The sequence below is a fragment of the Gavia stellata genome, chromosome 5, assembly GCF_030936135.1.
Source record: "Gavia stellata isolate bGavSte3 chromosome 5, bGavSte3.hap2, whole genome shotgun sequence".
NCBI lineage: Eukaryota > Metazoa > Chordata > Aves > Gaviiformes > Gaviidae > Gavia > Gavia stellata.
Genome location: NC_082598.1, coordinates 25,070,412 through 25,082,745, shown reverse-complemented (window position 1 = coordinate 25,082,745; position 12,334 = coordinate 25,070,412). Strand labels below are relative to the sequence as shown.

Below are 12,334 nucleotides of genomic sequence, written 5' to 3'. Positions count from 1 at the left end.
TGTCTTGTTTGAAGTTATGCATATTAATTTCAAGCAAATACTTGGTCACAAAATGAAGATTGTGCACAAATGGGTTTTTGTGTCTTTTTTTAAAGTCAGAATAAAGGACACTTTGGAGCTATTGCTCCTAAGAGTATGCAATCGAAGTTTTTCTTTAACTTGATGCAGGATAGGAAAGAAGAAAATGCCTGTATGCAAGTTATATCCAAATTATATAGTAATAGTAGTACTGTCTGACTAGGTAGTGTCTGAGGGAAAAAGAAAGCGTCTGGAGTTCAGTTAGAAATGGGAAATTGTTTCTTGTTCTTCAAATTTTTTTCTGAGAAGGACAGAGAAATCACAAACAGAAAAATCTGTGTCCCTTGATTTTGTTAGTACTTTAGTAGAGTATTGCACTGTATGACTCTATTTATTTATTTGCTTTAAGAAACTTTCACAGAAGAAAAGCCACCTATCATCTCTCCATATGGGGAAACCTTTATTTCTGACAACCCTAAAGATGCTAAAGTAAGTTGGGAAGTTTGGATATAAATGGTCTATCTTCACTTTAATCTTCATGTTATGTATTTTATATTGCCCTTAATCCTTTTTTCCTCTGCTTTTTCAGTTCCCAATACCTTTTTTGTCTTTTTAGGTACATGCAAAAAGTTTGTAGTGTAAATATTTATGGACTAGTGACTTTTCTTAATCTGGAGATACACTTTATACTGTTCAATAGTAATAGGAAGCTGTTGTGTTGGGGTTTTTTTTGATTTGTTTTTTTAAACAACATAGATAACTGACTTTTTTTTTTCTTTTATGCCCAGAGCTGCCATATCAAATGCAAAACAGTCAGTTACAGGTAGTTGGAGACTACCTTAATGCCTTCCTTTTACCTTCTTAAGTACAGTGGTATATTGTAAGACTTTTGTGACTAAGTGAGGTTAAGTGATGGATAACCATTAGAATTGACTAGTAAAGGTAAAAGTGTCTTTTCTCTGTTCGGATAATTGCAGATCAAGCCTGGGCATCTCTACACAGACTTGTAGAGCATGAAAGCAGCTTACATGTTAGTTTAGATGATCTAATGGTCACTTTTGGCCATACCGTTTCTTAATTCCTGTATATGAAAGTTCTCAGGACTTCTGATATTTTTCACGCATCCCCTAAACTTGCTGTATATCCAGAAAGTCACTTTTATTGTAGGATTCTCTGAAATGAACACTTTTGTTGGGGTTAGTAATCGATGCTGTGCATGCCATAGCATGTGGACAGACTTCTGAATCACGTGGAGATCTGGGAGGTAAATTAGGCTAGTGAGGCATCTGCCAAATGCCATGAATCCCAGCTCCTGCTTCTGTCTTAGCAGGATGCAGACTAGAAGTTGTTGATTCTGTGATTGCTTATACTTGTCCCAGCTGATCTCAAGCCACTGAGTTAGAGAAAACAGTAAATTATTCTTAGTTTCTGTCCTCGTTTTCACTCTAATGTTTCACTTTTTATACTATTGTAAACTATTGACTAAAATCAAAGCTACTGAAATGGATGCCTAGGATTTTTTTTCACCAACTTTAATTTGTTAAGAATTGGTCAGTGAAAATAAAGGGTTCAAATTTAATCTTCTAATGTGAGTGGTTTTACAAGCATAAAAATGATCTCTATTTTTGGCGTGTACTTTCTGTTCTATGGAAATATGTTGTTGACTTTTTAAGAATGTATACATAAATTCATGTCTTATTTCTCTTTGTAGTTCTTGTTATCTGCACACAAAAGTGACTTTTGAGCTTTCGTTTTCTTTCCTTATGTACAATATCTTGTCTGTGCCAGTTATTTTTGTCTGTGCCAATGTCTTTAAAAATTCGGAATTTAATTTCTTTTAATTAGTTCAATGACATAAGCAGGTTTTCTAGAAAAAGTTTCCTAGCCTTCTTGTTACTTCTTAGCATTATTCTGTATATTTCATTGAAATGGTTGGTTGTAAAAAATCATACCCAGGAAGGTTGTCAGCGATCTTTCTTATCTTACAAAGGCACCAAGTACAAAAATGCCGTGCTGTTAAACTGGATTAACTGGTTGAAATACAGTTGCTATTTCTGCTGGTTGTAGAATCATGATTAATGCAGTATATTATAACATGCTTCCCCTGATCTGAAGATTTGGATTTTAGTTATCACTTTCATCTAAGTGAATAGTTTGAGTTATATTTATCACATGCCTGTTGGAAACTTCATAGTTAAATTTGGTTCCATTAGAACTTAATTGCAGACAAAGGTCATAAAGAAGAATCATAAAACAAAGGTCCTAACATACATTTCACTTCCTGATTTTTTTCAGTAGGTATCAAGTATTCTAGGAACAAATAAGAAAGTTTAGATAACACTGTAAAGTATCTGAGATTTTAGGGCTTGTAACTGCTGCTTCATTTTAAAAGATAACCTCACAAGAGACTATACTTTGTCTATATACAAGAAAACATAGCAAATTGTTATACGGACCAACTGAAGTTTGTTCTAAGGGCTTATAAGTTTGCCGTTACCCTTCTTCCTGTTTCATTGGTGTAAGGAAGAAAAGGCTTCTATAGACTTTTATAAAGGAAGTGTCTGTAGAAATAGGTAATGAGTCACTATAGACTGGAGGTAAGTGAGCATTAGAGAACAGGGAATTAAGGTTATAAAGAAAATATGCCTTTGACTTAGGTCAGGAAGAAAGACAGCTAGAAGCAGAAACCTCTAAAGGGCAACCTGAAGAAGGAACTTTTTTTTTTACATTGCTTTAAAAATAACACAAATGAAAATCTAAATGTTTTAGAGCCGATTTATTGTTGTGTCCAACTGAAGAGTCGAGCATATTAGAATTCCTTCACATAAAAACTGAATTCTAATGAATTCAGGCCTCCAGAGCGAAGTATTGGCTTTATTTCTTGCTGTAGACTGTCAGACTAAATTAAACATGCATAATGACTTCAGTAAACTATGTGAGCTCCTAAGCATTGTGGTAGTGTGGAATGCTGGCCAGATTGCAAATCTTACCACTTTAAAACAAGAACACTTAATATTTTAAAAGGAGGAATTTATATTTATGGACCTGTTATAAAATTGTATTGCCAAACCATGATTCAAGAATTGACCTGAGCAGAACTGTGTGACATTAGCTTTAGTAGAAGACTAAGGCACTATCTCTTAAGGAAGATGCCTGTCCTGAATGGCATTGAGTCTTTGTTTAATGTAGCCTCAGTTCCGATACTTTTCATGACGCCCATGTTTTAGCATTCAGGTTTCCTGACTTGCTATTGTGATCAGTAAGACTACCTATTAGAAAAAGCTAAAACCAAAAAACGCATCTGAATTACTTCCTGACTGAAAGTAGAGGATTTTTTTATACAGGGCTGCAAGTAGGCAGTTCCATCTGTCTGGGATCCAGAAGCCAGATTTCTTCCTCAAGGGTAGGTGCTTCCTATGCATAAGAACAGTACATATTTAGAGACAGTTTCTGTCTAATATATATACACCTATCTTTTAAGAAATACTTATCTCTATAAAGGTGTCTGCAGGAGAAAATGCTGCTGCTAAATACCTTTGTATAATACCTCAGAGATTTGCAGGAGGTGGGAGATGGGAGTTTTGTCTCGTCTGAGCATCTTGCAGAGTAATTCTGTAAACACCGCATTGGAAATGCTTGAGATTTAATTTGGGTGAAATATGTGTCTTTGTGAGCAAACAGATCTCCCTGTCCCCACAATCTGTCTTCATTTGTGGACTTCTACATTTTAAAATCTACTAGCAATAGAAATGAAATTCTTGGTTATTGCTTGGAAGTTCCAAGGCTCCCTGAATTCACTTGCCCAAGTGCTGAAGATTGCGGAGTGAGCACAAGCAGGACATAAAACTGTTATCGTAACAGTTCATGAGAGGGAGGAAGAGGTACTACCACATAGCTTCAGTGGGTATGGTTTGTGGTTGCATCCTGATAAGCAAATTAAGATAAAAGATACTGACTGTTTTTACTCTGAAGATGCTTCCTGAGTGATGATGACGTTAGCCTCTTGACTATTGTATAGAAGTGGGACACAGCTGTTTCCCTTCAATTTGTGAAATTCCAGGCAATCCAAATATTTGATAAGCAGTGGGTAGGTTGCTTTTGAGTTTTCTGTTGAGTTTGAGGTGTATGCGTGGTTTTTGTTTTTTGTTTGGTTTTTTTTTTATTTTTTTGTGTCTAATCCGTGGTGCTACAACATAGTTAATAGTTTGGTGTGTGGGTGGTGGTGATGGTTGGTTTTTGCTGGTGTGGGTTTTTTTTAATAATGGATCTGGCTGGCAAAGGAAGGCAGACTGTTCACCTAGGTTTATCCTAGTAGCAGCCTGATTTCCACAATTTTTGCTGCAGTGTACACATACTCAACTTTTGGCTATGGGCTTTTCTAAGGTTGCCTTTTCATGTTGCCAAGGTACAGTCCTAAAGTACAAGATGAGGTACTGCTGCTCAGGAAACAAACGGCAACCGTTGTGAAAGCTTATCCACTTTTTTCTGCCACCCTTCAGCTTCGTGGCAAACACATCAAAGGTTAAATGAGTAAATTAAAATCCTTCCATCAGAAAGCACGAAGATGTTAATTATATTTTTGCTTTTTTAAAAGGAAGAAAGACAAGTATTGAGAAGCTTAGTAATGCAATATGATTGTTGGATCAAGTTTAGGAAGTGTGAAATGTAATGTTCTTGAACAGTGCTAGACTTGACATTTTGTACACTGCAAGCAGATTATGGTAAAGGTTTCTAAACAAACATTAATAGATGTGCCTTTTAGGAAGAAGAGCTTGGCAAGAAAATGTGAGATACATTTGATATGGCTGAGTTCAGTCTTACTGTAGGAATTTGAATTTACTGTTATTTTATTTTTAGTGTACTGTGAAGGCTGTACATTTAATTCAGAGAAGAAGTATTGATATGAAAGGTAGGCTAGCAGTGGTGAATCATAAGTGGTATACTTAACATGTGTGCAGCACGTGGCTCTTGAGCTTAGAAAATTTCAGGGTAAAAATAATATTCACTTGTGTTTCAAGAAAAATCAGAGCACTGGTATTTCTATGCACTATATTTCTTTAATTTGTATTGGGTATTTTAGACTATGCTTATGTTTTATCTGAATATTATTATTTAAAATGGAAATACTGAAAAAACATTTCTTAAAATACTTTTAAAAACATGATCTTTCAAATGCATATTACTTGAAAATGTGGCAAAGAATAAATAGCTTTGCTAGTTAGGCTGTTGTTTGTGTGTGATTTATGTCTACAGTAATTTAAATACCACTTACTACTTCTGTACAAATGTTGGTTATGATATATTTCTTTTCTAGGAACTTCATGGAAATGAATTCCTGACTTGTGAAAATAAATCAGATCTAGGAATGAAGGAAGAGTATTCTTCTTACAAGAATCTATGGTATTAAATAAGAGTTATAGAGAAATTAAAAATGTAAAAAGGAAAGAGTTATTTACTGATATCACAAGTGATCTTTACCTCTGATGGCACAACCGTGACTACTTTTTTTCTCCTATTTGAACCTTTACCCCATGCTATTGGAGACAAAGTTTGGCTGTCCTGAGACTGTTTCAGTCTTTTGTGGATTTGGAAGATGTCCCTCTTTTCCTCAGTCAGAACAAGGAAGACACAAGTTTTATTTTTATATGTCTCCTAGCTAATCATGTCTGAGTACTCTCATACTCTACCTCCTCATTAGAAAAAAAAAAAAAGTCAAAAAAACCAAACACTGAACTAAAAACCATTCTGTACTCCTGTCATGGGGCAGTGGCCAGTGGTTTGACAAAATGGGAGCTAATGCTCTCCTTAAGCCAGGTACAGACTGAAGACTTCTGTTGAGGTGGGAGAGGGAAGAGAGAGGTGATACTGCAAGTCCTCCAAAGTATTAAAATGAATGAAGCTAGTTTTCTGAGGAAGGAGTATTAATTTTAAGTTTCTGTTCAGGCTTCTAAAGGAACGAGCATGTGTTACCTTGCTACCAGTCCTGTTGAATGGAGAAAGTATGATTCAGTATGGTCATAGTTATAAGATAGATTGTGTTTAGCATGTCTGTGGTTATTGCAATGGTTAAACAAGTTACAAGCATATTTCTAATATTTCTTACCAATATTTGTTCTAATTAATAATTTATATGTATTTGTGCATTGTAGCAATACATTAAGAGTAAAATGCACTTTTTCTTTCTAGTTCCTTTAATAATCAGGAAGAGAAGACAAAGGAATTTGTGAAAAATGAATCCCTGTCTCAGGAACACAAATCATTAGCACCAGAAGACTCTGAAAGTGAATCTGTATATTCTATTGTGGAACAACATTCTTTGCCTTTAAAGAAAAAGAAAAATAAAGACAAGACACATTCAGCATCTTGTAGTAAGATACAAAGTGGAGATTCGGATCGCTTGGTCAGTGAACAGATGCATTTTTGGCAATTTGATGGAGATAAAACTTCAGTTGGAAATGATTCAATAACACCGTATGCTTGTTTTTATGGACCATCAGTAAAGAAGGTTAAAGCAGGATGGCTGGATAAATTATCCCCTCAAAGGTATGGTATTTGCAGTGTTTACTGTATAATTGTGAAGATGTATGCTTGCATGAGAGTTGTTAAGTTTGTATTTGGTCACTGCTTACTATTTGTAGTGGGAAAGGAAAGGGAACTGTTTTTGTTGCAAGAGCGTAGGGCTCTTCCGAATTCTTAGTTTTTAATGATGTTACCTATTCTAAAGTTCATTTAGGAGGTGCACTCAGGAAAAATATTAAAAATATTGATCACCACTCATGAACTGTAGCAGAAAAATATAAAATTAATTTGTAGCAATATTTCAAATCTGTACATTTTTTGCTGATTTTCTGTGGGCCACAAAGTAAGTGAAAATAAACTCTGATTCTGAAATACTACTTTAACAATTTGGCCATGGATGTATAAATTAGTAATTACTGTTACTGGAGGTCCTCTTGATTTCAGAATTGTGTGTGTGTAAGTTGAGCTTTGAGTTTAGAAATGCATCTAGGGTGAATTTTCTCCTAGTTTACTTTATTGATGTGCCTAAAGTTTGATGGGAGGAAATCTGAGCCTAAGTCTTGCTTTAAGATTTCAAATAATGAAGAGGAGAGAGGAACACAATAGAAAGAGAAGAGAATAGACTCTTTACCGCATTTGTAGGTTAAAAAAACCATACAAAATTTAATGTTTAATTTCTGTTATTTTTTAAAGGTTTTTTATTTTATGCTACTTTAGATTCCAGCTATTCTTAGATTGTTCTACACTAAAGAGCACTCTATTATCAGATCTTCCCTTCATAAATACTTGCAAACTCTGATGAAATTCTTGTAACCTCCTCGTTAATAAACTGAATAGACTATTCTTCATTTTAAATTGTAGTTTCCAGTTCTCCAGTTGTACTTATGACTTTCTTCTGAATTCCTTTTTATATTGAAAGTGGTACTATTTTATTTTTTAAGTCTATTTCTGATCTTCACTAGTACTTAGCATCTAGAAATTAAAGCTGTTGTACTTGTTAGTGCTTTAATCCATCTATTTTACTGTACTTCTACTAGAGCCTTAGTAGTTCTGCATTCTTTGTTCTTAGGACTGTATGTTTAACTACACTGAAAGGTGATATTAAACTGTTTGGCCTTTGCTTTCATTATTTGAGGCTATAATAATCACTACTCAGTGACTAGTACAGCAATTAATTTTTTTTTCAGTTTAGTGACAAAGTTATTGAATTAAATTGGTTGAGAATACATTCTGGTTTGAGCCCACTGGAAGGAGCTCTATTGTAAAGCAAATTCCATTATTTTGTTGTTCCTTTTTAAAAGTTCTCATCTAGCAAGTTTTAATTTCTTTGATTCTGGCTTTATTTGTGTTGATACAGTGATACATTGTTCTAGCTGAATAACAAGAAGGAATAAACCTGGTTTAATAAACCTATTTTATCATTATGGAACTTCAATCTGCTCAAGCTTCCCCCCCAGTTGTTTCAAAAGTGTAATTCACATTTATGGATTGTCATTGTTTTGTTAAAGAATCAAAGAATAATTATACATGGAGTCAAAAGACTTTTTTCCAGTATAATATGCATTTGCACATCTCTTTTTTAGATTTGTTAGAGTATTGACTTCTCAGAGAGCTACAGTTAACTTTAACTTTTGTTTTATTTCACTTACTGGTCTTCTTTTTTTAAACAACATTTTTGGCAGTTAGCTAATAGTGATAAAATGTATAGTTTTTTATTCTAGTTGACTCATCTTGTGCTATTTGAAGGAATAGAGTTGCGAACAAAGTGTGAAGGCTTTAGATAAAGTACTGTGTGAGAATATATTATTTGAAAAAGATAATGAGTTAAGCACAAAATTAATACTGGTTAGGACTGAGTAGAACAGTTGCTGGGTCCTTAGCTTTGAGCCAGTGATATTCCTTGGCTGAATTACAAGGACTTTTTCTTAGAGCATGGTTTAATGAATGCTACATTTTTTTGGTTCTTTCTCTTACAATACCATTTCTCAAATATCAGAAGACTTAAAGAAATGAACCAAAGAAAAAAAATAATTACTTTTTCATCCCTGCAAGCACTGTCATATTTTATTTCAGTCCCCACCAACTGAATGTTTCTTTATGTTGCCCCCTGCCCATCCACCTTTTCTTTTTATAGAGCTCCTATTTACACCTGTCACTTTGTGTCTCCTCAGGGGAATGAATGTATACTGTTTTCTTACATTGCTACGAATCGTGCATTTTAAGTATAGCTTACCTTTTTAGTTAACTCGCTATAAATTGTAAAGCCATTCAGTTTACTTATATTGTATGTGGCACTTACGTTCACTTTTTCTTCCTTGCATCATCTTGAAGTTTATTGATATTTTAATGGAATGTAGATTTTATGTTGGCCTTTCCAGGTTATGAAAAATGATGATTTATTGTAGTCATATAATACAAGTTAATTAAGCCAGAGCTGCTATTTGATTAAAGTTTTGATAAACTACCACAGTCTACTAATCCTAAAGCAGAGCACTCATTTAGCAAGAAAGGAAATAACATTGGGAAAGGAGAAGTTAGAGTGGGGTTTTGTTCTTTCTTAATTAACTTCTTTAATAGAATTTAGAATTGAAACTTTTATAGATGATAACTAATAAGCTGTCAACATTTTTAATGAGCATAACAGACTACTTCAGGTTCATGTAAAAAGAATTTTTGGGAAGTCCTTATAGAGCATGAGTTAATGGCAAACTGAAATCATCAAATGAGCTTCTCATTAATGATCTCCAGCTGATAGCACAGATGGAAAATGACATTTTATGTTGTACTTGTTGAGTGATTTGGTGTGACCGCTATTTATTCATTAGCCAGGGAAAAGAGTGTTCAGGAGGTGTTGATTACTGAAGATACTGTAATGCCTATGAGGACTGAAGATATCTGTAAATAGAGATGTCCTTCTCAGAAACATGGCAATGAAATGGTCACTTTAGGTTCTCAGCTTTCCCTTTTTAGAAAGTATCTTACAGAGCTTGTAACACTTAAAGGTATGCTCTGTGTTCAGAATATTCCTTTGCCTGCAATAAAAATAGCCAGTTCTCATCCTTGTTAGTTTCAAGCAAAATTACATTATTGAAAGTTCTTTTTCCTCTGTCACTTCAGATGTGATATAGAGCACATGGGCAGGAGACAGAGAGAAAGGAAACTGAATTAATTAAAAACATGAAGATACTGATTTATAAAAGAAGTCCAGTAATACTGCACTTCTTGTTTGCAGATATTTTTATTATATTTGAAATCAGCAGTCTCCTTTTGCAAAGATATGATAAGGCTAAGATTTATTTTAATTTTCAAAATGTTTAGGTCCAAAGAGAGGAAGCTAAACTTGATTTGACCTTTCTATAATTTGTGCTTGAGATATTCTTAAAAGCCAGTGTTACTTGTGTTTATAATTTTAAGTGTATTAATTTTTGATTTACAGCAAATGTATGTTTCAAAAGCGCTGGGTTAAGTTCGATGGAGACAGCATTTCTTACTACAATAACGAAAAGGTAAGTGACGTGTTTTGGTCATGTATGGGACAAAATGCATCTGTGTAATACACACGTTACCATGAAGAAATTCAGAAGGAATTGCAAATGAATATTCATCTTAAATTAATTTTCAATTGCAAAGTACTGCGATGAGACGTCATTAAATATTTCAAGGTGTCCTTCAGATCTTCATGTGTTGTTCATCCTCTTGAGGCTGAGGGGAGACCTTATCGCTCTCTACAACTACCTGAAAGGGGGTTGCAGAGAGGTGGGTGTTGGTCTCTTCTCCCAAGTGACTAGTGACAGGACTAGAGGAAATGGCCTCAAGTTGCGACAGGGGAGGTTCAGGCTAGACATTAGGAAAAAGTTCTTCACTGAGAGAGTGGTGAAACACTGGAATAGGCTGCCCAGGGAGGTGGTAGAGTCACCCTCCCTGGAGGTATTCAAGGAGCGTGTGGATGTGGCATTGTGGGATGTAGCTTGATGGACATGGTGCTGTGTGGTGTTGGGTGGGTTGTGGCTTGTTATTGTTGTTGTGTGGCGTGGGTTTTGTGGTTGTGTTTTTTTTTGGTGTGTGTTTTTTTTTTTTTTTTTTTTTTTTTTTTTTGTTGTGGGTTTTTTGATGTTGTGTGTTGTTTTGTGTTTTTTTTTTTTTGTTTTTTTTTTTTTTTTTTTTTTTTCCCCCCCCAGGTTGGACTCGATGATCTTACAGGTCTTTTCCAACCGTACTGATTCTGTGATTCTGTGTTTTCTAGAAGGGCTTGTATTTGTGACCTTTTCAGGTAGATATCATCAGAAATTCTTACTTTATTGAAGGAGTGACACTGCTGCATTCTGCAAAACAGAAGAGGATCATACAAACTATTTAAGAGATCCAATGCTATTTTGATGGTGGTATGTCTTGTCTCCAGCATGCTGGAGATTTTGAGAGAGAAATTAAATGTGGCATGGAAGACCTCTTGAAAACCAAAAACCCCATACACTTGCTTACTCTTTAATTAAAAAGTCTCTTTCCTTTTTGTCGTCTAGGAATAATCACATATCATTGGACTAGGTTATGTTTGAACGGATCTCTTTAAAATCAGCATAGTACTGCGATGTCAGTGGCTGTTCTTTGTTTCTATACCTAAGGACCAAATCTTACTGAAACATTTGCAAACTCATGAGTTGCTTTGATTAAAGTAGTTCACTTCTGATACGTGATGCAAAAATGGATTTGTAAATCATGGTTTTCAACAAAAAGTGTATTCCCTTTGTGAAATTGAGATTTACAGAAAACTTATTTGACCTTTAGATACTACTTTTTCACAACAGAAACTACATTGTTTGGGGGTTTTTTTGAGACCTGTCTTTAAGCATGATTTTTTTAAAAAAAAATATTTCTTTTTATTTTTTTATTTTTCTTCTCTTTAATCCACTTTAGGCCACTACAAAATTCTTTATCTTTCGCTTTATGATTAATTAATTTCTCCTCTTGGAAGAAATGAAGAACTGCTTAAAAGTGATAGATGATTGTATAATATGTGTGTTTGGTGGAGATGAGGTTATATGCATGTGTGTTATTTGAAATGCTGGAAAGCATTTCCTGTTGAAGATGGATATTAACTTAGGAACAAAATACAATTTCACGTAAAAGTTCCCAGGCAGTGTGATGGGTGGTGGTAATCAGTAAGGGTCCCATAGATGCTTTATAATATGCACACTATTGGACCTATTTTAGCAGATTATGGAGGGAAAAGAACTGAAGCAGGAGAAGACTGTTTATTTCCTGAAGCGTCAGAGAAATTAAGAACAAGTTCAAAAAATTATTTACATTTATCTTTATACCTACTGATTAGGAACGTGAAACAATCTGTTTTTACTTGCTTACTTTGCTTTACTCACAGTAGAAGACATGACTGTGTAGATGAAGGGAACAACAGAATAACATTTGTATTGCAGTGACAAAAAAATGTTACCCCTTTGTGGTATTCGCCCCAGGACTTCAGAGGAGCAGAAAAGCAGGGTTAGTCATTAAGAAAGACTTGAAAAATACAGCATTGGGATTTGTTTAACACTGTCTGTAGCATAAGTAGGGTAAGAAATGCTAATACTGAATTTTAAATCTTGTATCTGTACTGGGGATTTTTTTTTTTTTGGAAGGTCACTGAAAAAGTTACTTGGAAGTCAGTTACTCTAGAATAGTACCTGTTATACATTTGTCTGTCATAGGAGATTCCAGAAATCTCTTCTGCTTAGGGCATATTTACTGTGTCACACGATGCATGGAAAGCTACCAACTCTGCATCCTCTATTTAAAAGGTCTCTGT

At 34.6% G+C, this 12,334-nt stretch overlaps 1 protein-coding gene across 1 annotated transcript in view; it reads left to right on the top strand.

The window, feature by feature from the left end:
- Positions 1-12,334, top strand: part of ARAP2 (ArfGAP with RhoGAP domain, ankyrin repeat and PH domain 2) — a 130,652-nt gene that overhangs the window by 8,484 nt on the left and 109,834 nt on the right. Inside the window, exons 3-6 of the mRNA XM_059817809.1 lie at positions 428-507; positions 5,333-5,418; positions 6,205-6,561; positions 9,974-10,043. Coding sequence (XP_059673792.1) covers positions 428-507; positions 5,333-5,418; positions 6,205-6,561; positions 9,974-10,043 — 593 coding nt within the window. The remainder of the gene's footprint in view (positions 1-427; positions 508-5,332; positions 5,419-6,204; positions 6,562-9,973; positions 10,044-12,334) is intronic.